The 22,059-nt window shown below is 38.8% G+C and overlaps 1 protein-coding gene across 14 annotated transcripts in view; it reads right to left on the bottom strand.

Annotated features, from left to right (window-relative positions):
* DOCK3 (dedicator of cytokinesis 3) overlaps positions 1–22,059 on the bottom strand; it is a 183,288-nt gene that overhangs the window by 136,455 nt on the left and 24,774 nt on the right. For all 14 annotated transcript variants that reach the window (XM_088061622.1, XM_088061619.1, XM_088061624.1 and 11 more), the window contains exons 3-5: positions 19,331–19,371; positions 17,464–17,519; positions 15,123–15,219 (exon numbers count right to left, since the gene is read on the bottom strand). In XM_088061622.1, coding sequence (XP_087917748.1) covers positions 15,123–15,219; positions 17,464–17,519; positions 19,331–19,371 — 194 coding nt within the window. The remainder of the gene's footprint in view (positions 1–15,122; positions 15,220–17,463; positions 17,520–19,330; positions 19,372–22,059) is intronic.

A 22,059-nucleotide genomic window follows, 5' to 3' on the forward strand; every position in this document is an offset into this window, starting at 1 on the left:
ATTCGGGTTAGATAACCTGGAGATCTACTCCAGGTTCCACCTCCCATGACTCCTGGCCATCATAGATCACCTCAGAATCTTTTTGGCTGTTCCCCATCTATTCTGAAGAGGACACTACAGGGCAATAGCAGTTGCCCAGCAATCACCTCATTAATTTATACAGAGACTTTTTCAATTATTCTCCCTCTCTGCCCCTCCAGATGCCCACTGTCTAGAAAGGCAAGGCTTCTTATCCTCTTAGCTGTCAAAAGCAAGGAAGAGGCTGATGTTGGATTGGTTTGCCAAAATAATGTTTCATCATGTTAAGTGTCACTGCACCTCAGGACACAAACACCATCTGTGGGGACATTCTATATTTGGATGTGTTGGAGTCAGTGCTATTTAAACGAGCCAAATATCTGACAGAAACCACACAATATCTGAACTAATCACTGTTTAACTTGGTATTTCTGCATTATCAGCAATTTCTATGTCATTGATTTTCCTGATTCCTATTAATAAGACCAGTGAATAACACACTAGAACACAACCCTGCAGGTACTATTATAAACAGCAGCACTGAATAGAAATTCTCGATTTTCAACTACTTTGTTATAAATTCATCTGTTTTTAAACCACTTAGTAAGTGCTAGATTTAATTCTACACTGTTAATTTCTTTACTCATTGTGTCAAGGGAAAGTTATTAAATAGCATCAGATACTGGAAATTCCAACTAAAGAAAAGGAAAATATTTTTCCTTTGTGGGTGGTCAAAATCTAGAATACACTTTTTCCAAGAGATGCTGTGGTTTCCTCAAAAATATTCAAAACTTAACTGGACAATATCTTCAACAACCTGTTCTAACAGCGTCTGCTTTGAGGATGAGGTTGTACTGGAGATCCCCAGAAATTCCTTCCAATCTATCCAGTTCTGTGATTCTGTGCATGTAAAACTGAAGACACAGCAGTAAAACTCCCCATGAACCAGAAGAATGTTCCTCACCTAATTCTAGCTGATTTTAAAGCTGAAACTCCGTGATGGTGATAACAAGCACAGCAATAATCAAATTCCACAACAGAAGAGCCTGCAGTTACAAAAATAATAACTCTGCCATTAGATTATTACCAACAATATAAAAACTCTTTTTCATGGTAACCACTCAGTTATGACACTGAAGCTTAACACTGTGGCAGTACAGCCCATTTATTCCACCAGAAATTCCTGTCTGAATTGCCTTCTGCTTCACAGTATGGATGAAGTTGCACTGCTATCCTTCCTTCCAGGAGCTATAAAATCACATTTCTTCCCTCTACACAGCCACTTATATCCAAGAAAATTAATTTTTTTGTTAGACTGACTCTAAACTGGTGAAGAGGTCCAATGTAATAGGGGAGAGGGTGAAATCAGGTGATGGCTTAGATTATTCAACCCATCAGAAGGTGCTGGCCAAGCCAACTTGAGGACCTCTAGCAGAAGATGTTCCATAAGGCACAATTCTCTCATTTCCTCCAATAAAATGGAGGAACTCCATTAGAAAATTATGCCAATCCACTACACAGTAATGTTCTCAAAAAAAGAGCTGAGATACTACCAGTGTTTGCATTGGAAAGCATAAATGTATAAATGTTAAACACAAAGCATAAATGTTTTAGCTTATTGTCCATGTGTAAGAAAAATCCTTTTTTTTTTTTTGTAAGCTTGTCAACTACCCAGATATGCATTTCCCAGATCTACTGACAAAAAAATCCCCTTGGAAAATAGTAGTGGAATATGTTAGAGGTGTTAAAAAATTATATCTTAAAACAGGGTATGGCTTTCCTAGGATAAATACAACTGACAGCTAGAAAAGATTTATTTTAGATTGCTTCACACAAGAGAATTCTTTTTAAAAAAAGGAAAGTACACAATGTCTGTGATTCCTCTTTCTGCAACTATTTTAATACCAGCATTCTGTTCTTTATCTAACACAGCAATGCAGTGGCTTGAAGAGAAATCTCAGATCACAATTATGTTCCTTCCAGAATACTATGCTGTTAACAGGATAACTGTTAAACAGAAGCCTTGCATTTAGCTGTGTTTCTAATGTAGATTTACATGATGACAGCACCAGTATCACAGTGAGAGCTGACAAGCCTGGCAATAATTGTCAGATCCGAGACAGAACACTCACCAGCTCCTTCAGAGTATGACACCAAAATCCAACAACAAGCCTAAGTGGCTCATTAAAATCATCCTCCTGCCTCTAAACTTGTCAGTGATGCTGTTAGTTCCCCAAAAACAAACTGCCATTCTGTTTCTGCTCTGTGCCACAAGGACCAGACAAAAACTGGCAGAAAACTTATTGTTTGGTTTGTATCTTCTTAGCACTTGATTGGTCACAATATTTTCCCCTTTTGAAAGGCAACTGGATATCCCCATTTCCTTAACCCTTCTGCCTCTTCGAGCAATAACTGCAACATCTCTTCACATCTCTCCTTGTCAGCTAAAAAAATTGCCCAGTCAATTTTTTAATTGCAGAAAAAAATTAAGTCAGTGCTTTTTCTATTGTCCTCTTCTATAAAAGTTAAACAACTAAATGACAACTGAGTTACTTTGGATAGCAAGAAGTACCCAACAAAATTCAGGAAATAAAAGAAAACACACTAAAGTTTCATCAAAATAGAGACTGGAATTGACTTGGAAGTGCCTGACAGGGAACCAGGGAAAGGGAGATGAAAAGTTAATGAGAAGCTCAGATTGGGATCCTGTTAAAAAATAAGACAAAAAGGGACAGATGATGAGATAAGAGTCAGATGGAAGAAATGGGATAGAAATGAGCTTACTGCATAAAAGTACAAATCAAAAGTTTCCCAATATTTAGGGAGGGGTTTTGGCCTGTTGAACATCTGAGACCACTAAATAATTGATAGGAGCTCTGACAGACTCAGGGGGCTGGTCCTCAGAGCGCAGTGATGAGCCAGCCTGAACTGAGCTGCCACCCTGCACAGGGCTTTGAGAGCTCCACAAAGGTGACAGGGTTTGATGTCCTCTAAAAAAGCACATCTTATGTAATAGGCACCTTCATATTCAAAGTGACAGGTTAGTTTATTGTTTTTTAAGCAATTATATTTTGGAAATAAAAAGATATATTACATCTCTCTAAGAATCCAGTATGTCCCATAACTTCCAAGATCTAAGATTTCCATCACTACATACATTTAAATGAAATTAAAATACTAATAATACCTATGTACAATTAAGTTGTTTGGTTGTTACAAAAAACCCCAAACCCACACAGTAAGTAAAATCCTATTTTTCTCTTCCCTCTCTTAGACTTTAACAACTATTCCATAATTAACATTTTTATTTACAGTAATTTCATTAACTCTGTCATGAAAACCTGCCACACACCTGTTTCTTTACAGCATCCTTTTCATTAGTGAACACACAGTCAGAAAGATTAAAAGGAAACCTTTGCTGCTGATCTTTCCCTGTTTACCCAGAAAATAAGATAATTTTCTTTTAGTATTATGAGCCACTATTCTATGCTACATTTTAGAAGCTCATTAAATTCCATCTAAGCAGCTTTCCAAGCAAGTCCCTTTAATGAGAAAATTGCAAGTCCATTCGACAGTACCAGTATAGGCACGTACCAGCGCTAGGCACTCACTGGGCAGAATATCACCTACAGAGAAACTGCAGTGAAAGGTAACTGGACACAAGCACTTCAAATTAAACTTGAGCTATTCAGGTCAAAACAAAAATTCTGATACCAAAAATGTTACTACTTTACTCCTTAAAAATGGTAGCTTCTCTGTGTAACTACCTTTAAAGTGGTAGCTTCTCTGCACAGCCTGCCAGGTCACATACAGGCCAGAAAGACTTTATTAATTATTACCTCATGTTCTGAGACTACTGAAAAAAACCCACAGAGAAAGGCAGAGCTAGATTCCTAAAATAAAATTACTGCCTTCAAACCTTCAAAACTGGCATACCCTAAAAAATTATTAAGTGCTGTAAGTAATAGATGTAGAAATGTCCAACAAAAGGATCACGTCTAGGACTTTTAACACCTGTTTATGCACCTGTACACAGTAAAGTGAGCTTAAGCTAATTCATAAAAGAAAGTTGGAAGAATTATTCTTTAATTAAAGTAGCCCTTTCAGTAATAACATAATCATAAACCTGCATTTTTGATAAGCATCCCTGGGAGACGACTGAGCATTGGATCAAACTGAGGGGAAGCTCAGATTCCTGGCCAGGGCCACGTGGCTGCTCCGTGCCTACCCCACTGCTGTTTGCTGAGGGGCAGGGTGGGAATGTCACAGGCAGGAGGGGACAGCAGGGGACAAACCTCCTCTCCCAGCAGCAGTGCTGCCTTACAGAGGTGTGGAGAGTCCAGAGAGGTGTTAAGTAAATGTCCCTTTCCTTGTGACAGGATGCAGGCTCAGCTCTGTTCCTGAATGCCGCTTGCACAGACTGCAGAACAGGCAATCACAAACCCCCCATCAACTCTGAGGACGTATCAGAAAGAATCAACTGAAATCTGCTCCATCAACCACAATTTAATTTAGATCAAACAGCCAATGCTTGAACAGCAAAGAACATAAAAGACGCCACTGTTTACCCTGCTCTGTAAAGGGCTTTGAACTCAGACTTCTGTCGCTTTGCTGAAACAAACACACACTTCAGATAACGAACTTGGGGCTCAGCATCTTCCAGATTTATGAGAAGCTCTTTCAGCTCAGGGAGACTGCAAAACTCACACCCAGCTCAGCAAAACACAGTGAAAATAAAGAATCTATATAGTTATATTAGCCCTAGGAAGTCTGTGCCAAGTCACACTAGCACACAATCTGAACTCCTGTGGGTAAGACTTTGACCAAGGAGTAGACCTTATATACCATTTTCATAAGCAAGCAAATTTCTTTGAACTCAAAGCTATTACTTCTCCCTCATCCCTACAGTTGGGGAGGCTCCTGGATTTCCTGGGTCTCTGCAGCTGCTGTGCATCACCCCAAAGCCCTGCGCCACAGCCCTGGGGGACACAGGGTTTGGATGGGCAGTGCTCGGGCACCTCTGGCCCTCACTGTGCCCTTGGCAGCAGCAGGAGTTGGTGTTGCAGCAACACAAACTACAGACCACATCCACAGGAAGCCACTGATACAAAGAGCTACACGTATATTATCAGAAAATAATACAATCCTACACATGATTTATGTTTTCCATTATTCCAGTGACAGCTTTTTCTCTAATATGTATTGGATCTCATCTAAACACACTGGATCTTGACCTACTGGTGGTACTGAGCACTGGCAGTAAAAAGAAATTAGTATTTGTTTTATAAACTGCTAGGGTGTCCTAAATACATTTACCTTTTGGAGTTAATTCTTTATATCATCTGATAGATTTTTTTTTTCCCTTCAAAGGCACTGTGTTATTTTCAGGGATAAGCATACAATCAGAATATCTTGCTCACTAAACAGTACAGTTATGGCAGTGACACCAACTAAAGACTTTAAAATCAAACTTGGCAATCAGTATTCTTTTTATATTTAATTTAATTTTATATTAAATTTAATTTTTATGACTGAACCCAAAGCCGTATCTATGACCAATCAGCAAGCACAAGGTTCTACTTTAAATTAAAAATGAAACAAAACCACCATGAAATTTACAGGAGGATGAACACCAAAAAATGTGAGAAGCTGAGTTCCAGGACTCTCACAGAGATCTCTCATCTTTTTATTTTCCCTTCTTTGTATTCCTTCTATTAAGCAATCTCTATATGTAAAACATAGTATGATTAATTTCTATTAAACAATAAAGCTTTAGGAAACAGACAGAAGAATTTCTGAAAGGAGAACACATTTCTCCAAAGGCCATTAATCACTATTATCTTAAAAATAAGATGTAACAACAACCATTTAAGAAATTATGTGAGCAGTTTCCAAAGGTACAACTTATATTAATTTTCCCCTTCTTCATTCCAACCGTCACAAAAAAACCTGTGTTATGAGAAATCTGCTCAAACAGAAAGGCAAGAACTCAAGAAAATGTGGATAAACAACACTCTAAGTAGCCTTGCTGCTTTTGACTGTGCTTTACAGTAGTTTTTGATTGCATGACCACATCCAGAACCTCTCTTAATTTTGACTGACCCAGGGACAACCATTCAGAGTTTCATTATTATTTGTGGTTGAACGTACAGTTCTTAGGGCTTAGTTCACTAAAAATTATTCAAACCTTACCATAAAGGGAGTTATTTTCCATTCCTAATATTTCTACATAACACTGAGCATCCAAGTTCATAAAAATACTGTAGGGTTGAAGAAAATATATGCAAGACTAGAGATGTATTACCTTGGTTTAACAGAGATATTGAAGTTCTTATCAGATCCCTTAGGGACAAAGTAGACTGGACTGGGAACACTGGCATTTCCCTGGTTCTTGGATGTTTGCCTTTGCCACCCTGCTTATGCCTCTAAAACACTTTTAATTTACCAATTATGCCTACATTATATCCAGTCATGTGGATGGATGTTGAAATAAGAAAGAGGAAACAGATCTTTAATAAACTTAAATATTTTCATTTCACTCTAATACCTCATGTAAAATTAGCTGTCTATCCATTTGCCAGGCTTACTACTGAGTTTTTAAATTAAGATGCATTTTTATTCCTGTGTATCAACCATTGCCTCCTCTCCAGCCAAATGCAACAAAGCAGAGTAATCAGATTTGGCAGCCCAAGTGCTGGCTGTCCACTGCTGCAGCCACAGTGTTTGCTCGCTGTCACTGCAGTCACAAGGATTTAGTCCACTTGTGCTACACTGATCCATATAACACTGCTTTTTCCTTCCCCTCTCACATGTGAAACTTGCTGCTACCCACTCCTCCTAGAAAATAATTTTGTCATATATATATACTTAAATTACAATAACTATTAATCACTGTAAATGTTATATGCTAGTTGCCTTTTTCTGTCTCTGTCTTCAGGATAGAAACAGCACAAAGTGACATAAATCAGGATAAGACTGAAGGACACTTCTTGATACCACATGGACCACAGTGCTGCCAAAAGGACAGATGTTCTTTGCTTTTCTACTGAGAAACAATTTCTGTCTGCTATGAAATTAAATCCAAACTGTCTTTTTAGTTCCAGTAAAAACCCACTAGGGATGATCAGTCTTTGTAAGCCATGCACAGCACCTTGCTCACTCACTCCAAAAAGCCAGATTGCCAGTCTCTCCTAGCCTTTATCCCCCACTCTTAATTTTCTGTTCTTTAAAAACCAAACCAAACTCCTGTGTTTTCTCAAAATACATCTTTGGAATACTAAACTCCAACTACACTACCACGTACCTGTATTTCAAATGCAATTCTGTAACATCAGCAGACTTGGACCAGCTCAGGTGATTCTCTCCAGTGACAGATTAAGAAACTCTCAAACTTCTGTTCAATTTTCTTATTAAAACCTTATTTCCTTGACTAAATGTAATTCAACATTCAGTATGTTTATAGTGCAAAAGAAACTGAAATCATCTGCAGGTCAGCCACTGGTTTCCCCTGAGTGAATTGTTTCCTTGTTGGTTTTCCCAGCTGGTCTTAAACCAGCATTCAATAAAATCAAACTCCCATGTTTTAATATCACACAAGTATTTTACACTTGTACTGTAGCACTGTTTGCAGCATGCACACTGGATACTGTTCTAAGAGGCAAGAGCTCTTTGTTAACTACAAACCAACTAATACTTGAAAAATGTAATCTAAAAAAACCCCTCCAAATCCCCACACAATTTGCTATGAATGTCAGCATCAGTAATACAACTACTCTGTTTTATTTACCAAAATAAAAGAGCATACTATAACCTTCCATATCCATGACTAAATAACATTTCCCTGCAAAGAAAGAGATTATAAAATATCCTGCATGTCATTTGTCATAGTAGGACTTGCAAAGGACACCAGAAGGTGACTTACATTTAATTCTGCCTTTACTTTTAAAATCTATTAAAATCTACCCATCTCCATGGTAACTCAAAACATATATTCCTCCCACACAGTTTGATTGATAGTTTGTAGTTTGTTTTATAGTCAACCTTTTGTTTGTTTGGAAATACATAAAAACTGTCTAGTTGATCCTAATAATCTTAAATGATGCCATAAATCTGCATGTGGCAGTAAATGAAAGGTACTGCATATATGGCTCCTTGTTATGCTGTTGTTTAAACCAAATAAACTGCTGTAAGATCCTGTGGTCTTCAAAGCAAAGTAACTTTCAAATAAATTATAATAGATTTTCAGATTTTAATGGTATAAGACTAGCTTACAAACTAATTTTATTTTACTCTCCTCAAAACGTACACCTACTTTTAATTCCTCAGAGCTCAGAGTATTCCACAAAACACTATGAGAAACTGACTACATAAAAATTCATAAAATTAAGGAAGGAAAAAATAATAATTATGGGAGCCTGTTATAACCGTAAAATATGAAGCACTTGAACTGAACTTGAGCAAGTTAGCACTAAGGGGAGAAGTACTGAAATGGATTGCATTTTAGAGCAGGAACCTAATAAATACTAAATGTAATTTCTACATGAATACTGCTCTTCCAAGAAATAAATATAGACAGAGGTCATGACATCCACTAAAGACCTCTAAGAAATCATAGCTAATAAATTGATGTAAATTCAAGTCTCAATTTGACAAAGCAAGAGAAGGGCTTCTACTCAACTTTCCAACACACCTAAGCAGCGTAGAAGTCGCTGATTTTAACCAAAAAACCTTCTAATTGCCCAAGATAATGAGTAGATATAAATCACACTGTGACACTTTCACATTGAGGTCTTTATTCTGATCCCTGCAATTCAAGAAAGATGGGACAGACTGGAGCAGGTCCAGGGGAGGGGCACAAAGATGATCTGAGGGCTGGAGGTCCCGGCCTGTGAGGAAAGATGAAAGCAGCTGGGTCCCTTTTCCATCCCAGTGCTTCAGTACCAGCACAGCCTCCCCAACAGGACTGAGGCTCTCTGTCCACAAGGAGACACAGGGAAAAGACAAAGGCCAATTGCACCAGGAGAGTTTTCATCCCAGTGTAAGAAAGAGACTTTCTAGAAGAACAGCCATTCACTGGATTTGGACAGGGTGCCACAATCTCAGGTAGGATCCCTTTCTGACAAAAGGCTGGGCTAGATGATATTTTGAGGTCATTTCAAATCTGTAACACTCCATGGCTTATCTCCAGCTTCCCCCTCCATGAGTAAAGATACTGAGTTATAAAAATATCCAGCTTCAGCATACAATGCTGAAGTGTTCATCATTCTGAATTCTCCAAATCATTCTGTATACGCCCATCACAACCCAATCAAGAAAAATCTTCAAGTATTTTGTAGTAATCAAATAACAAATCTGCTAAAAGCCTCAGATTCAGTTGCTAAGCAATGAGATCATTCCTCAGTGCACTGTTCCCTCTGAGGAACTGAAGAACTAGATGCTCCTGAAAGTGGAAATATTTACTCCCTTATATGCTGTGCAGCACTTCATGAGACTATCTGCTGCCTCAAACTCCTATCCGAGCTCCTGGTCACTCCACGAAGATTCATCCTTCACTCCAAACATAGAAAGATATAAAAATATCCATAGCACTGCTGAGCACTGCTATCCAGAGTCCTGTCTTCTGAAGTGATAACTCTGAGTCTCTCTGTTAGTGTCCACTGAGGCCAGACAAGCTCTTCAAATTCTTTTAAAATGACTCTCACAAACCTGAGCAATTACCCAAAAGGAATTTTCCTTCAAGGTAACCTTGAAAATGACATGAAAATGAGTAAGAGAAAAGAGAGCCATGTATACAAGCAATACTGTTTCTGTACATCTGTCTTGGTACAAATATCTCGTCTTTCCAGGAGTTTGTTTGCACTGAATTTAAGAGTGAATTTCATATGCTCAGCCTTGATTCGAAGAAATTCTGTTCCTTGAAGGGAGACCTTTTGATGCAGCACATCCATTTTAGGTCATGTCATATTTTCTTCTGCCTACATATTTCAGAAAATCCATCAGCAATTCCATGTTTTATCAGATATGAAGAAAGCACATCTCACTGAATAAAAATGTCTCCTAGAACACTCCCCATAAGAGTAAACTACCTTAGTGATTCAGTGAACAGCATTTTTCAAGATGAGTTTTAACTACTGCTTCAATTTTAGGGACACCCAAAACCACCCAAATCACATAGCTGCAATTGCACCAAGTCCTGCTACCCACTTAGCTCCTTAATAGGATCCCTCAGGAAATTTAAAAGGAGCTGATGGGGAAATTGGTTTCACACTGAGCTGGCAAAAATGCTATTCCCAACAACATTAGGTCTTACTCCTGAAAGTAGACAAGAAGTCACCCCACACATCTCCCGCTCCCCTTTGCATAAAAGTAGCAAATTAAAGTTATTGATCTGACCAAACTCTAAATTGGGAAATTATGTTTGGTCTCTCCACAGTCATCTGCTCTTTCAACAGAAATAGTCCTCACATCACATCTTAGACTCTGAGGAATTTATTTTACAATTAAAATAGCTACTGTGCGCCAACAGTGAGTTTCAGTGATCTCCTTAGCTGACTTAAAAACTCACAGGAGTCTTGTTTGACCTAATTAGCAAAAGCTTACAGAGAACTTGCAGATCCTTTATTTAGAAGTAGTATAAAAATAACAAATCTTATCAACACATACAGGGTAAGAGAGAAAGTTAACAACCTTACTGGTATCATTTTGCTGTCTCAACAGAAGTCAGTAGACTAGTGTGGGCAACTACCAGAGAACTGCACACACCCACTTCGCTGTAACAAATGCAGTTTTGCATCTTTATAAACCTCTGTGCCTAAACAAGTCTCCCCAAGGTTTGTTCTTGTTTTTCTGCTCTCTCTTCCTTGTCCCTTCAGAGTAGGCACAACAGGCTCAGCTGCTTACAGTGGTACACTTAAAATCTCACTTTTCCTTTCTCCTCCACTCCAAATTCAGTACAGGATTGAGGAAGGGAATCATTGGCATCTTTTGCTTATTGCCTTTGCAATACTGGGAAACAATAAGTAAAATCCTTTCCTAAATTTCTTAGGCTTTCACAAAAGAACATAGTTCTTGTGTCCAAATGAATCTAAAGAACAACAGAGAATATTGGAGCCAGGCAAAACAACAGCACAAGATACGGGGTCTGTGCACCTTTTGGCAGTACCCAACTGTGTGTGTAAACACACACTCAAAACCACATCTGGCCAACTGTGGTTAGCAGTCATCCACATTATCAGCAACTCCAGTGGCTACGTAGTACAGATTTTAAATTCTGAGATCCACACTCACAAGTGAGCTCCCTCCTAATGAGTTTTACAATAGCAGTGAAAGTAGGAAAACCCAAACCAAGTAGGTCAACTAGAAGAGTGGCTTTTTTGAAAGTGGCTACTGTATCTCACTGTTTCAGTGCTCATCTCTGCAGCCTGAATACAGCCTGGATACAGCCAGATCAGAAGGCAAAGAACTGCTTTCCATTTTCCAGTGACACGACACTGCCTTGTCTGCACACAGATTACATACTGAAATAGGGGAAAATGCGCTCCTTACATAGAATCACAGAATGGGTTGGGCTGGAAGGGACCTTAAACCTCACCCAGTTCCACTGCCTGCCATGGGCAGGGACACCTTCCACTGTCCCAGGTTGCTCCAAGCCCCATCCAACCTGGCCTTGGGCACTGCCAGGGATGGGGCAGCCACAGCTACTCTGGGAAATCTCTGCCAGAACCTCCCCACTCTCACAGTATCATTCTTTTTCCTTGTATCCAGTCTGAATCTGACTTCTTTTCATTTAAAACCATTATCCCTTGTCCTATTGCTGTGGGCCCTGCTAAAAAGTCTGTCCCCAGAGCTATTAAAGTTTTATCATCTTTACTCCTTTAATAAATAATAAATATTTAAGTTCTGTTCCTGATTACTTAATTATTTAAGAAAAAAATTATTTTTAAGTAGGTGTAGAATTTTTAGCAAGGTTATAATTTTTGCTAAAAACTCCCATCCAATACAAATAGCAGATTCTGATAGTTTCCACCCCAGTTTTATTTGCATTGCTTTCCAATTGGAGAAAAACCTCTGGTATTTTAAAAAAAAACTTGCTGTTCTGTCAGGATTTAAACAGTTATATGATCAGAATCCTAGTACTCAGAGCATAATTCGTTACCACAGTTAAGAAAAGAACACATCATCCACATCTTTCTATTTTAAGTTCATTTCAGGCACAGCCCTTTCTCTATGAATTCATTATGGACAAATGCCTTTTTCTCCTCAGACCAAAACTTGGCTTTTACCTTGATAGCAAAAATTACAAGACTATCACAGCCCTGTGTAATGCAATGATCTCAGCCTAACCTTCCTAACACATTTCTCAGAAATCTAAACTAAAATTGTTGCACAATTTTAACTCAACATAACTCAAAGCCATTCAAGCTTTCCCATGCACAGTTTATTCCCGGCACTACCACAGACTCTCTGTGGCCAGAGGGAAACGAGAAAGATTCCCAATATTTTACACCAACTAATTTTCTACAACTGTCTCAAAGCTGTGCTTTACTTCACCCCTCTGTTTCTCACTGTTCTCCACATCCTCTCTCCAATTTTCTGTCAGCAGAACTTCTTTATCTTGGAACAACATAACATCCCTCTCCAGGCAGTGTTTTAATCACTGCAGGCTTCCTGGGTATTACATCCCAGCTCCCATTGTTTAACTGAGACACAAATACAAACCTTACAATGCACCTCACCAATACCACCGGGGTAATTGCTGGGAATTTTTAATTGAAACAAACTTAGTCTTTCAAGAATCCATAATCCAGGTAATGAGTTCACCAAAAAGCATGAGCTGAACATTTGAGCCTATTTAGAGATGTTCAGAGGGGCTACCCACATTGCTTTGCAGCCTCACTGACCAGAGGAGGGTCCTTTGCAGGCGCTGCCCTACTAAGAGTGTCTGTACAACAACGAGGACTTGAATTTCCTCTACAGTAAGAAACTTTTCTACAAAGCTGACCAGGCACAGCAGCATGATAAATAACATTAATTACATTTCTTAGATTATTCTTATTACAGTTTGGGAATAATAAAAATTTCTGCTGGTGCTGCTCCAACAATAAGCAAGGATTTCCATTTAGTCTTTCAATATATTTTAAGGTATGTCCTTACACAGCTTCCAGCCTAAGCACCAAGGATAAATTTTTAATCCCAGCTTTGCCACAGGCACCTCAGTGCATTTCCTCAGGCTTCCAATGTACAGCCCACAGATGGGACAAATGTCTATTACCCACTTAACAATGGTGTAAATTGTTCTTCTGCCAGAAAAGCTGTGGTGCTGTATCAGTGGCCTGGAGATAAGAAATCATTCAAGGTGCTCAAACATTGGCAGCTTGGCCCAGGGAAGCTGGGGAGTTTCCATTCAGAAGGAACTCAAAACCTGCCTGGTGCAGTCCTGTCAGCCTGGTCCTGCTGATCCTGCTTGAGAAGGCAGCTGATGATCTCAAGAAGTCTCTTGACTTCTAAACAGTTTGACTTCTTGTTTGACCACCTAAACAATTCTGTGATTATTTCTATATTAGAATTTTTATTTTTTTAAGTTTTTGGGATAAAACAAACCCACAACACAAAACAATGTGTTTTCTACTCAGAAGCTCTGCCCATTTCTTCATCATGGAGTAGATGCCTCCTTCCAATGTTCTAAGAGAACAGTAAATTCTTTCCTCTGTTATTTAAGGATACAATAATGGTTTGTGCAATGTTATAGGAAATATAATGAGCTACAATAGAAAGCAGTCCCAGAAAGCTCTAGCTATAAACTTTCATTTAGTGATTTTTCTTTCTCTCTCCTTCCCCTCAAGGAACTGGTGTTAACAATAAAAAAGAAATACTTTAGAAGAAAGGAAGCTCAACTCATTTGTAGGTAAAATTATTCCCCTTTTTCCAATTTAATACCATTGCCAATATTACTGTTGTCATCTTCAGCTGACACTGGGGAGAGGGGGAGAAAAAAAAAATCTTAGAATTAAGATTCTTAGGAAGAAAACAGAAAAGATCACTCTATTCCCATACACCAGAGAGGTAAGTATGTACAAAAGAAAAAAGGAGGAGTAGTAGGTGTAAAGGGTGGTATAACACATGGTATATACCATGTGCCCTGTCCCTCCTCCATTAGATCAGATGCTCCTTTCCAAGAAAATGCCTCCAGGGACATCAGACCCCAGAGAAGAACTGGGACCGGCAAGAGTAAAACTGATTTCATAAAGGTTGATTGCTTTCTGAAGTACAGAACACAGCTGGTTATGCTGGAGATGCACCCACTGGATCATTCCTGTGTTTGTTTCCTAGTTTAAATTTTAAGGGTTTAAATGAGGAAACAAAGCTGCTGCAGCTCTGTGTAGAGGTATTTCTCTAAACAAAGGACAGGAGGGAAATGCAAGCTTAGACCACCTGCAGTTCTTGATCCTAATCCTGCCATTAAGGCTTGCAATTACTAAGCTAAAAAGAGAAAATAAAAACCAGGGAAAAATACCTTCAAATGTTCAAGTTTTTTGTCTGCTATGTCACGGGCCTTGGCTATTAAAATGTAAGAAAATAAGAGGGATGAAAGCAGAAGTAGGAGGAATCATGTGCCAGCAACTAAAAATTATATAAAAAGATGTATATAAAACTCAATACACTTATCCTACTGTTTACTTCTAATTTATGGAGGAACAATTGTACAAAACCTCCCATAGTTTGAGTTCTTCTCCTATCAGACTCTAGGCACTAAAACACCTACTTACAAACGGTGCTGAATAATTTTTCAAGTCTTTGATGGGAGTTACAGAAGCATTATATTGTATCATATCTTACATATTTAATAGCACTTTAAAATTGTTGCCTTTTTTTGTAACAATGAAGTTTTCAGATGTGAAGGTAGAATTTCAGAACTGCAGAAATTTCCAGTGTAGCCCACGTGACTCTCACATGATCCATTAATCTGCAGTTAGGGAACCCTCATTAAATCTCACAAGGAATCCAACAGTTCTGATATTGATTCTGATGGTTTCTGAATGCACAAAAGCAGGCAACATTTCTCCCAGGGTATTAGAGATGTGCAAGAAGAGGAGCACTGCTCTTACCACATACAGCTGTTTCCAGAGCACGGCCCATTCCTGCAGCGTCGCTGTGACTTCAGTCACCACAGAATCTTCAAGAGGAACAACTGTTTCATATTGCCTGTAAAAAAAGAGGGGGAAAGAATAGGAAATGTACCCTTGAAAAGGTAGAAAAATAAATGTGACAGCACAGTAATTTGTAGAATTCTAGAACTTGAATTTGCTCAACATCAGGAGAATATCTCAAGAGGATCATTTTGTCTGTTGTAAAACTGAAGTGACTCCAGAGTCAGCAACTATTCCTCCATTGCATTCCACAAGATTAAGCATTTCCTGGTTACCTGTTCAAAATACATCATTTCATTCTAATCAAGGTCAATGAAAAGTTTCCTTTACTACAGCATGTTAAATTAAACTTGCCTGTAAAGTGGGGTCCTTCACAATTTGGGTCCCTTCCCTAAGCCAGTCCACTGCTTTTTCCCCCTCCAATAATGTTAGCCAATATCAATACTACCCAAAATACATGCTGTCTCCTAACCTGACCTATCCAGAAGGCCTACTGAGCATAGCAGATGAAATCCGAGGGGTCTATCCTCTAATCAAAAGAATAAAACTTGTTCCTTTGTGATAAAGATTTTCTAAAACCATTAAAGGAGAACCACAAGAATAGTTTGAACTGGAAGAGACTTCAAGGCTCATCTCATTCCCGCCATTGCTGTGGGCAGGGACACCTTCCACTGTCCCAGGTTGCTCCAAGTCCCATCCAACCTGGCCTTGAACACTTCCAGGGGTGGGGCAGCCACCACCTCCCTGGGAAAACTATGCCAAGATTTCACTACCCACAGCCCAAAATAAGTCTTCCTTAAATATAAACCCACCATCCCTTGTCTGATTCCTACAGACCCTGCCAAAATGCCTGTCCCCATCGTCTTACAAGCCCCTTTTAGATACTGAAAGACCACAAGCAGCTCTGTCCAGAGCCTTCTCTCCTCTTCAGGCTGAACAAGCCCAGCTCTCCCAGCCTGTCCTCACAGCAGAGTGCTCCAGCCCTGGGGACAGTCCCTCTAAGTCTTCAGGGATGTTTGGGGAGGCAGGGGCAGTGAGCAGGCAGCTGTGTGCTGTTCAGCTATCTGTCAGGTTCAACACATGCTCTGTTATTTCACAAGTGCTTATAATGGCCCCTGAAATATATTCTGAAATAAAGAAGTTTTAAACAAAACATGAAATAAAAATGCCCCTCTGGTTCAGAACTGCATTACATTTTATTGTATCAACTGGTGCATGAGGCTTTGATACTTTTAAACAGTATATCAACTTTCCTAGTAAGTACTGAACTGGTTCCCTTCACAAACTCTAACAGCAAGATAATTAACTACACATCACAGGGATCTGCTCCTTCCCCTAAGAAGAGTACACATTAGGAGTGGTTATTCTATGCAATATACATCATTTTGTTACACCCCAGAATTATGAAGCATCAGTATTACAGCTGCCCTTACAACCTTTACTGAAACCCTTTGGGAACAAATTTACAATTCAAGACTATCAGAAGTCACCTGTTTTTCTGCAGGTAGTTCACTAAGTGCCATTTAATACATTTTATCTTCCACATTTAATTTGTTGCCTCAGGTCACTGTCTGAAACATTGCAATTATAAATCTCACCACAGCAGCCTTTATCTGGAATATGCAAGTAAAAGCAGCTATGAAAACACAAGGTATTGATTTTAGGAGTCCCAGTCAATCTCACAGGAAACTTTGCAGGTTCCAGAGCTCCCAATCAGTAACTTCCTTGACATGACATTGCTACCAGTGTTGTTAATTCACATGAACTGAAATAAACCCACTGCCAGCAACACGTGACCTACAAACACAGAGAGGGGCAGAAGTTTCAGCAGTGCACTTCAGTCACTCTTTGGGTAAGGTGGAGAGGGCTGGATCCTTTGCAAAACATTCAAGCTAACACAGCTACCTGTCAGTTATAACTCTGAAAATCTGTAGATAAATGAGATGAGCTGTCTACTGACTGGTGCCTCCATAACAAACAGGAAAATACAGTATTTTGCCAGTGAGGGAACAAGGAAAAATGGAAAAATGTAAGTAGAGCTCTTTAAATGCATGTGTTTCAGATGATACCTCTAAAGTTACAATTTTATGAGCCAAAGCAAACAAGAGTAACCATCAGACCTGATTCTTGCTATATTAAAAACAAACAATCCCAACTCTGTAAAATTATATTTAATTTTCAAACCCTCACACAAAAGAGATATAATGAACTAAAACATCTCTGTAAGTTTCAATAATTATTTGTTTCCCTTCTAGATAAAAAGCACTGTAGCTTCATAAAAATAAGGGAAAATACTCACCCTCTGTTACTGACAATTGCCTTTTTCAAGTGAATATAATTTGCAGGAAAAATCCCCTGCAAGAGAAAAAATTCTGTACATTAGAAAAATACATTTGCAGTTTTTAGCATTGGTAACCTAAGGCACAATAAATAACTGCCAATATATCCATTAAAAACCTCCCAAACAACCATTGTGTCAAAGCTGCCACTCAAAACTCTACATTCAGCTTAGTGGCTGTTTTAGTGTGTCTTAGACCACGACACCACACTGGACCAAACCAAGATCAGAAAAGTGAACTTCTGCAGTTTGCAGCACAGCACCAGCAGCTCTCAGAGCAGGCTTATGATGATTAAGGGTGACACAGACAGAGGCTTAAAAACACAAATTAAACAAAAACCAGAAGCCCACCATCAACTCTGCATTGAGCCCCCATGACAGAAGTATTCTATTACTTGCATACCCTGGAGCTGTCAGTTTTCCTCCCTTTCCAAGGAAAAGCTGTTCAAACCCACTTGGAATACCTCCAGTTATTTGTCTTTTGCTGTTCCCATGCGGGCTGGACTCTGACCTTGCCTGTGCCAGTGTGCTCTTGTGTGTTGAGACATGGGAAGAAGGGGTAATTTAATCCAACCTTTTTCCAGTGTTCCACATTCTCTGTAAAACACAGGGCCCTGAATCCCCACAGCAAAGTCTGTCAGTGTGTGAGAACAGCATCCTGCACTTCAGTGGGAAATACAGGAGCAGCATTGGAAATCTTTGGATTAAAAACCAGCTGACAGCCTCTGATAAAAACGTCAGCTATCAACTGTGGGCTTTCAATTTTTAGGCCTTCAAAACCATACAATTTAGGAAGAAAAATTTTCAGGGGGGTGGTTTGAAAGAAATACTAAGCAAACAGGATTCCAAATGCTAAGCAAAATTCCTTGTTCATAGGCAAAACTAAAATTATAGAAGGAAAAAAGCTGAATCTAAGAGGAATGGCTTTATCAGGAAAACAGGAAATGTGTTTGCTTTCAGCCACATGAAAATCCAGAAAAGGAAGAAATGCTCCTCCACTTCCTTGTTTGGTTCACTTCTAGTTAGTGCTGCTTATTTCTGGTATCTAAGAAACCAGGGAAGGTTTGAATGGCTCTCCTGTCAAAACTGAACATACACACAAGTAGAACTACCAACACACACAATGACTGCAGACATTTCTTTAAAGGAGAACTATAGTCATGACAATGTAATACAGATAATATTATATTTCATAATACAGGTAAACATAAGGAATCTGGTATACTCTTCTCTCTTTAAATACAAGCAGTAGTTAAACCAACAGATAACGAAGTGAAGCTCATATAAAAGAACCTACTGGAATGTTTGGATACCAACATTTACAAAAACTTAGATGCATTCACAAAAACAATCATACCAGAACAATCAAAAAAGTTCTCCAAGAGCAAAAACAATGGAAAAAAATGGAAAAAAACCAAATATAGTGGTTGAACTCTAAAAATCTGAAACCTCCCCAGAACAACTCACAAAATCCTTTTTCAACAGACTTCTTTCAAAGTTGTCTTAAATTAATAATTCAACTTCTTAAACATGTTCTTAAAAATGCTGCATTAAAGCAATGCAGTATCACCCACCTATGCTTTTCTTAGGGGAGTAGAGTGGAGAGGATCAAATTGGATGAGATTTATAAATGTTGAAAAAATTAAATGTTACATGTCAAGAAGGTTTCTGATTCTTTGAGTGATTAATGAGTATCACTCAATTTAAAAAGAAATCCAATCCTCCCACAGGAAAAAAAAGTTAGAGAAGGAAAATGAAAAGTTTACTGGGTTGCAACAGCAAAATAGATTTAATCTCCTGTTAGACTAACAAATTAATTCATGCTTACCTTGACACTGGGCTTCTTAATGGACACACCTCTGTACCAACCTGAAACCAGATAAAACACATAATTATTTTTGGTGCTGCTGTCTTTACACAGAAGCAAACTGACTACAACTATGCACTGAGTTACTGGTATCATCTGAAAAAACAGTTGTGCTTCACATAGGTGAAATTTTAAAAAGAATTTTTGGTTAAGGTTTTTTGTTAAAATTACTTTTATTTTGCTCTGCAGTGATGACAAACCCTTAACAACCAGCAATGCTCTTGTTTCTTCCCACCAGGAATAAAAGCAGTTTAGTTAGTTCCTGTACTAGTAATCACCAGTCCCTGTGGCAAAGATTCGTTCAGCACTCAGGGAAGAGTCTGCACTGAACACTCCCAGGCTGGCACATGAGTCTTGTTGTAGTGCTTATCTTGACAAAATCTCCAGACTTCAGAAACCTGTAACAGCCATTATCATAAATTTCTAACGTGCTTTAAAAATATATAAATTCTTTGCATGTGTCTGGTCTTACGCATGTCTGAGTAGCAAACAGGCTTTAGGATCTAATTTACAAATCCCATTATTTTTCTTGTATCCCCCATCAGGAAACAGCTCCAGACAGGACAATAAATGAGGAGTCAAACACAAAACTGCTAAAGCTGCAAGTTGAACAGGAGAACCCAGTTCCTGCCGCTTCCCACAGGTGACAGTGTTGTCACTGCAGGATTCAGCCGGGAATAAAGGGACTGAAAACCTCATCCAGCCAAAGAGTGGAAAAGCAGAATGCCCTGGAGCTGGGCCTGGAGCAGCCCCAGGGCTGCGGGGGACAGTGGGTGCCAGTTCTGGGGAAAGGGCCTGGCCCTGCCCAGCCATCCCAAACTCCTGGGCAGGCCCAGCTCCAAGCCAAGCTCAGCCTCAGGTATCATGAGAAGTTACATTCAGTGTCAGCCAGACACTGCCCATGCCTGCCACAGGCCAACACTTCCACATCAGCTAAACCCACTTCCCGTGAAACATCCTCTCATTTTCCTGTGACCTCCTACCTACTGTCTTCTCCCCTCCCTTATTTAAAATTGCACTGGCAAAACCTGCCAGTAATTTGCTATGGAGACTAGAGAAGAACAGAACAAAGTAACTGGGTATTTTGTCTCTCAGAAAAACAAATTTGGCTGAATTACGATAAGAGTCTCATTGAGAGGATCAGACATGGGGAAGAAGGCCTTGAATTTCTTTTAAAGACAGCCTGACAGTCTTGAATTCTTGTTTTAAAAAGGGAATCTAAGTCAATATGAAATAAAATAACTGATGAATTCAGGACAATTGCAAACCTTAGTACAGAAAAACTTAAAATCCATCTTCATTACACAAATTTCTCATGAAGGACATAACACAAAGATTTGTTTTCCTATGAAATCATTGTTTATATTAAAAAATAAAATTATTGTTGTTTTGAATTTGTTTTAGTTGATCAAGCTTCAGGGCAACCATATCAGTGTAAACATATATTGACAAACACATACAGATCCTTAACATGAGTGATTTCTAGAACTCCACACAACTGTGCCCACACCTGCTTTTTAGCAACAGATGCTGCATATTTTTAAGGTCACAGAAAAAAATAAATGCATTTATCCTGTGATTCACTGTTACTAATATTAAACACAGTCTGTACCTCAGAAATAACCAGACATTTAAGCTCTAAGACAAAGAGAATGACAAACTTCTTGGTAAATGGGGAAAAAAGTGGTTTTATCCAAGTTTGTGAATAAACCTGTAAAAGAATAAAACCCAGTAAAGTGAGTGACCATTAATAATCTAGATCTGCAGGGTAGTAAACAAAACACATTTCCAAGGACTACCTAATTTCTCAAGTCTTTGTTCTTCATTCCAAAACAAACTTTCAAAGCTTACAAGCTGTCTTTACAGAGTTGTGAAAACAGGCAGGGAAGGACCCTGAGAAATCACCCAGCTCATCCAAGCCACGTCTCTAAACCTCTCCTCACATTTAGTCTGGTTTAAACAGCATCCAATCACTTATTATCAGGGCTGAATAACACTGCGCTCCTTGTCCGTGGAAAATGATCCATACATTTATAAAACCTAGATTCCAAGGTATTTCTGCTACTCCACACAGATCAGTTTGAAAGCAGTGGTGTTGCACAGGCAGCTTTTTAGAAGAAATTTCTTCTACGGATCAACATTGGCCAGTAAAACTGCAGGTAACTTGTGAAATTTTGGTATAATACTTAGAAATCTAGCATATTCATGTCAAGTGGAGATGGCAAATCCTCACTGGGCAACGTATTTCAGTGGCTCAGACAACATACATGCACTTTTACAACCTGAATCTTCTTCAATGCTATTTAAACACCTGATTTTTTTCATCTGGACATCATGGGGAACATTTTGTTGACTTGCCTCTTGCCGTTTCCATCATATATTTGGAAAGTTGTTACATTTCCTTTAATTGTATGAATTGTGATCTCCAGATCTTAGTTGTTAGGTTTTTTTTTCTTTTTTAATGTGGTATAATTGCTTTAAAGTCACCCCTCTCTATTTTGAGTTTCCTTCAACTCTGTACAAGCAAGAGACAATTGAGGAGCTCAGCAGAAGCTGAAAGCCCTACGCTGTGAAATGCAGAACTCATTCTGTATCACAAAGTAAAAGCTATGGGAAAAGGTACAATGATTTCTTTTTTTAAATGCACATTTAGAAAATTGCATCTGCATCACATTATTCCCTAAAATGAA

Source organism: Pseudopodoces humilis, chromosome 13 (genome assembly GCF_049639895.1).
Source record: "Pseudopodoces humilis isolate 2021_Gansu_Grassland_sample_001 chromosome 13, ASM4963989v1, whole genome shotgun sequence".
NCBI lineage: Eukaryota > Metazoa > Chordata > Aves > Passeriformes > Paridae > Pseudopodoces > Pseudopodoces humilis.